Source organism: Hibiscus syriacus, unplaced genomic scaffold, assembly GCF_006381635.1.
Source record: "Hibiscus syriacus cultivar Baekdansim isolate YM2019G1 unplaced genomic scaffold, ASM638163v2 tig00113725_pilon, whole genome shotgun sequence".
Classification (NCBI taxonomy): Eukaryota; Viridiplantae; Streptophyta; class Magnoliopsida; order Malvales; family Malvaceae; genus Hibiscus; species Hibiscus syriacus.
In genome coordinates, this window is record NW_024063471.1 from 8,647,938 (window position 1) to 8,653,660 (window position 5,723).

General features: G+C 35.4%; 1 protein-coding gene across 2 annotated transcripts; it reads left to right on the plus strand.

Annotated features, from left to right (window-relative positions):
- The first annotated feature begins 2,128 nt into the window (after positions 1 to 2,128).
- On the plus strand, positions 2,129 to 5,471 carry LOC120187529. Of its 2 annotated transcripts, none has more exons than XM_039191235.1 (7): positions 2,129 to 2,423; positions 3,238 to 3,295; positions 3,403 to 3,483; positions 3,583 to 3,618; positions 3,741 to 3,980; positions 4,062 to 4,224; positions 4,758 to 5,471. In XM_039191235.1, exons 1-7 carry the CDS (start codon positions 2,248 to 2,250, stop codon positions 5,228 to 5,230), a joined length of 1,227 nt encoding a protein of 408 aa, XP_039047166.1. In that variant the 5' UTR covers positions 2,129 to 2,247; the 3' UTR covers positions 5,231 to 5,471. The 2 variants fall into 2 exon arrangements, with proteins under 2 accessions (XP_039047166.1, XP_039047167.1); XM_039191236.1 differs by having other exon boundaries at positions 2,131 to 2,423; positions 4,062 to 4,203.
- Positions 5,472 to 5,723: the final 252 nt, after the last annotated feature.

Consider the following 5,723-nt stretch of genomic DNA (forward strand, 5'->3'; position numbering starts at 1 on the left):
CCAGGCTGAATAGTATCGGTACCCCTCCTATGGTATCGATACTTCTATGTTATGGTATTGATACTTCTATGCTATGGTATCGATACTCCCTTCAGTATCAATACCATTTTCGTATTTTGGAATCCATTTTTCCATAATGGTATCGATACCTTCCTCTTGGTATCGATACCCCACTTCAGTATCGATACTACTTGCATAAGTATTGATATTGTTCATCGTGTTCATCTTATTTCCTCAAATTTAAACCTATAGTATCAGTACTGTTAATCCAATATCGATACCCTAACCCAGATTTTACATATTTCACTTTGATTTTTACAACATTTTCGCCTAAATATATTACTTTTATCACCAATCATAACCTTAAACTCATCCTTATTCAAACCAACTGTTTTACATCCATAAATCTCCCTATAACATCCAATAACTCCAAAGAACCCTTTAAAACTAAAATCACACCCAAATTTCAAACATGTTTTTAATCACTTCTAAGACTCCAAATCTCTTATTTACTTCTTTGACAAATCAAATATGCTTTTAAACTCCACTAATTGACCCTATTTCATCAAATCATTTAAAAACACATTTTATAAATCTCAAATAAATCTTTCATCTCTTAGTTTTAATCTTCCCTGAACTTTCTTTAAGTCTCTATATCACTTAAGGCTTCAAAACCAACCTAAAAATGAAAGGGAAAACTAACTAGATGAAGCCTTCCTTTGCTATGGGGGAGGCACGGAACGTGAGGAAGGAGAAGAAGAAGACAATCACTTCAAACTTATCCCCTATTCCTATTCACTTTTATTAAATAACCCCATTTAAATGAATATTAAATTCATTCCTTCAAACGGACTAAATTGCCCCTCCATTCTTCCATTCTTAATATTTAGTCTTAAACCCAACTTCCTAAAACATTCCCTATACTTATCAATTTACTCAATTTAACCCACCAAATTTTAAATCCTTTCACTATGGTCACCGATTGGATATTTAGAGTATTACAAGCGTTTAACATCTTAACCCTTAAAATATGATTACTCTCATTAAATATTGAAAAAAACGAAAATACATAGATAAAAAATTACAGAATTACCCTAGAGATGTAAAAATAACACGGATTAACCCTGATTGAGTAAGTACCCTACAAATTCGTATCTAATCCGATAAATTAATGTGTTAAATGTTAAGTTCATATTTTGTTCGAAATATATATGATAAAAAGTTTGTAACCTCCGAGAAGGAATCAGACCCAGAATTTCTGATTTATGAGCATACACCCAAAGGCTAACTTATCGAAAATACTCTTATTGTCAGAATTGTTTGAAATAACTAAAATAAATGACAAGTTTGAATTAAATGGAAAGACTATATGGAAAAAATGACTAAAATGCCCTTGAATTGTAAAATGACCAAAATACCCCTGAAGTGAGAAATAACCTATAATACCCCAATCCCTATAATGATTGAATTTTTAAAATATTTTTAGATTTAGGGTTTAATGAAAAATCAAAACCCAAAACCCTTATTTATAGCCCCAATTCCAATGGCTATAATAAAAATATCCACGAAACTCATCACCTCGAGGTGACGAGTTCTAAGTGATCATTGTTAAGTTTCTGTTGCACAACTGCCCATTGACCAACGTCTAGCTTTTTGAATTCGAAGGAACTCCTCACCTTGACTAGTTCCCCTCTTTTTTTATTCTATTTTTAAAATTATTTTTCAATAATCAAAAAATATTTTTTAATAGACTCCTCATCCCGATGAGATGAGTCCCAGTAAAAATAATAAATTATCGGCTCATGTGGGATCCACTAATCCGAGTCCATTAAAAAATAATATTTTGTGAAATTTGTCACCTCGAGGTGACGAGTTCGCCCAACACTGTAGTAAATGCCATCCTAAATAATATTGGATGATGGGTAAAACCCTAAATTATTATTCTAATGACCCCATTGGGCCAAAAAAGCCATCAGCCAACCCATTAACCTCCCTTCTAACTTAACCCAAAAGGTACCGAAGGTTTGAGGGTTGATTTTTCATTTAAGCCAAAATAATAATATAATAATTTGACTTGAAATTTGAGTTGATGTGTACATGATAAACAAAATTATCCTAAAAAATGCGCTGGTGGTGGGGCCTGAGGGTGCATAATATCCAACGTGGCAGATGGCATCTCCCCTCCTTGGTTATCACAAATTCAGGATGGTTGCTTAATTTGCCTGAAAATTGGATTTGCAAAATAGCATGATGGGCGGCGGAAGTGTGTACTGGGGAAGGAAAGAAGACGGCAAAGAAGTTAAAGGAATAGCTGTGATGTTTGCTTGGGTTTCCATTCACGAAAAACACCTTCAAAATTACGTCGATTTGTATTCCTCCCTCGGTTGGAATTCCCTCGTTTCTCGTTCCCATTTTCTCAACCTGTGAGTTTCTTTCACTTTCATGTTTGGTTTCTTAGAAACTAAATCACAGTCTCCAGCGGTTTCAGTTGTCTAAATCTTATCGGACTCAGAAGAAGATTTAAGACTTCCTTTTTTTCTTTATTGGTAGCACTCTAGTACAGGATTCTCATGAAACGGTGTTTATAGGTCAGCATCTGCTTCTATTTTTCATATAATGTCTGTGATAATTGGGTTACTGGGGGTATTTCCATGGGATTAAGTTAGGAGAGAATCTTAATCGTTTGTAAAAGAAGGATGATATTTACTAGTTGAGGAGGGGAATTAGAAATTTAGAAGATGTGGGAAAGTGAGCAGGGACGGACTATGATTTTATGTATATTAGAGGGCGAATTTATAAAATTTTAAGGCATGAAAACATATTTTCAATAAAAAATATAAAGAAAATATCAAATATTATATAGGAATTTGAAAATTTTCAAGGGGGTGACTGCCCCTACCCTCTCCCCCTGGGACCATCCCTGAAAGTGAGGACATCATCTAGTGCAAAATGATGGCTGAGAAGAATGTTCACTGCTGCTTGAAGGATAAGTTGCTGGCTTATGTTTATAAAACACATAATGGTATAGAAGAAGGGCTTTGTGGGAAGGGTTGGAGTTTTGGGCTGCATGAATCATGCATTGGTTTGAAAAGTTTAGACATTTAACATGTGTAGATACAATTTGACAAATCTTAAGATATTAAGCTTTCCTTTTTTTTTTGTTGCACTTTCGGCAATTCCTTTCTTTTTCTCTTTCAATGTACTATTTAAGACTTTCATGTTGCATTCTTTGTGCAGATATTATCCTGACAGGGCTATGTCCTTAGCATTTGTTCTTCTAAATGAGCTTCTGGAGGTCAGTTTCATTTAAGGTCTACCATCTGTTAAGATGTTTCCGTTTGCGTTGCAAGAAAATTTTAATCTTAAAATGTAAAATTCCCGTTGATTTTGGGTTCTTCACAGGTGCTAAAGATCAGAACATGTCCAGTAGTCTTTGTTGCTTTTTCCGGCGGTCCTAAGGCTTGTATGTACAAGGTTCTACAGGTACATTATCGTACCTATTCCAATTTCAGATCAGTTGGACGCTTTTTGTGCTCTTATATATATGTTGTTGCAGTTGCAATAATTTAGCTATTTATGTAGATTATTGAAGGAATAGGAGAAGGCCACCTAAATTCGGTATCATTCTTTCTCTCTTAGTTTCTTGTAATGATTTTCTATTCATAATAACCTTTCTCTAAAATCTCTACTTTTTATAAATTCAACTAAAGTTCTATTGTAATTTTTTTAATCTTGTATAGGATGGAAGCCAGCTCATTAGGAATTGTGTTTCCGGACAAATCTATGATTCTAGTCCGGTTGATTTTGCAAGTGATTTGAATGCCCAATTTGCTTTACACCCCTTGATACGTAAAATGCCTGGACCATCCAAACTTCTTTCTTGGATTGCTAAAGGTGTTGCTTCTGGTCTGGATAGTCTCTATCTAACTGAGTTCGAATCTCAACGTGCTGATTATTGGCGGACCCTTTATTCCTCAGTTGTGAGTTAATAAACCTTCTACCTTGTTAAATTGTTTTTGGTATGGTTCCTTCATTAATTTTCTCCTCCAAACTTTTTGTAGGACTTAGATGCTCCTTATCTGATTTTATGCTCGGAGAATGATTATCTTGCATCATATCAAGTTATCAGCAACTTTGCTCGATGCTTGCAAGATCTTGGTGCAGATATTAAGGTTGTTAAGTGGAGTGGCTCTGCTCATTTAGGTCTGCCCCAAACCACGTTTGGTTTGTAACTACTACCAATTATTATAGCTTCCATAGATTATTATCATTAATTATACAAGAGTATTTGCACAAACTATATTATGGTTTTTTACCTTCAGCTGATGATGAAAATGCTACTGGTTCATCTGGCACTAAAAGTTGAACTGCCATGTTTGTCAATTATCATAAGATCAAGTTTTGACTGTTTCTTTCCATCTAAATTACCATTTCCCATTGAGGTTTTATATTCACCTAGGCAATTCAGCTGAAGGGCTGATTAACCAAACATCATGTCTATGCTTATCAACCCCATACTAAGGGTATTGATTGGAGTAAATACACGCTGGATCAATAAGAAAGTGAAGACATTGGCAGTTTCATTATGTACTCACAGGCCACGGCTTATATTTTGTTATCTTCTTCTAGATCTTTGAAAAGCCTGGGCTACCTTGCTCTAAATTGCAAGCATGCATATTCTGTGTTTTGAATAGTTCAGTTACTTCTGCTTTTGCGATGCATGAAGACCGACCTAATGTGATTCTTTGCTATTTCAGAACACTTCAAGCATTATCCTATCCAATACAGGGCTTCCGTGACCAGTTTTCTTGAGAAGGCAACTTCAATATTTTTCCGCAGGATCCAAAAGCTTGGAGATAGAAATGGTATGACTGATGAGATCTCTGAGTTAGTCTTTGACCTGCAGGAAGCAGCAGTCAATTCAAACCGAAGCTTTAGGAGAGTTGCACTTGGTCCTAGTGACCACTTTTTCTTGCCTAGCTCAGCTGGATATCACCATAATAAAGAGTCCGAGTCTGTACAAGATGAGCAAAGAGAAAGTCTAATCTCTATACCTGCTCCCCCAAGCATCAGTGCTCATGGTGTCCTTGGCCAAATTCTGTTTGATGCTTGTGTTCCCAAGAACATTGAAGGCTGGGATATTAGATTTTCAGGTCCAGTAAAGGGAGTGTCTAGTCGTAGGCATTCACTTTTCCCTGGTATCAAGTGCAATCGTCGTTCAAGATTGTAATGTGTCTTATGAATTGGATTCTATGAATGGAATTTGAGGGGACAATTAATGTGTGTTTGGATATTATCAAGACATATGCAAGCAAAACAATCCGATACGGACTCTCCGTGAAAGGTCAGTGAGGCATTTGTAGAAAATTTTGTTGGTCACTTGTTCTGTCCATTGTAATCTAATCCTCTGACGAGAAGTGTACAGGAGTATTAACATATGTATTTTATGAGTATATGTATGGTACTGTTCATATGTGTCATGTTTAAGAGATTGTAGTTGACAGCTTATCTGTGGCTTAGAAGCAATCATGATCGTCAGATGAACAAAGAAAGCGAGATTGCCGTAACTAGTGGAGCAAGATGCCGAAAGATCGTATAAATAAGGCTCATGGTAAAGGCTTGTTTATTTGAGATAAATATTGCGCTAATTTCAGTAGGGGATACTATTTTAGCTTATAATAATGAGTTCAATCCCATACTCAACTTTAAGTTTGAAATTTAAA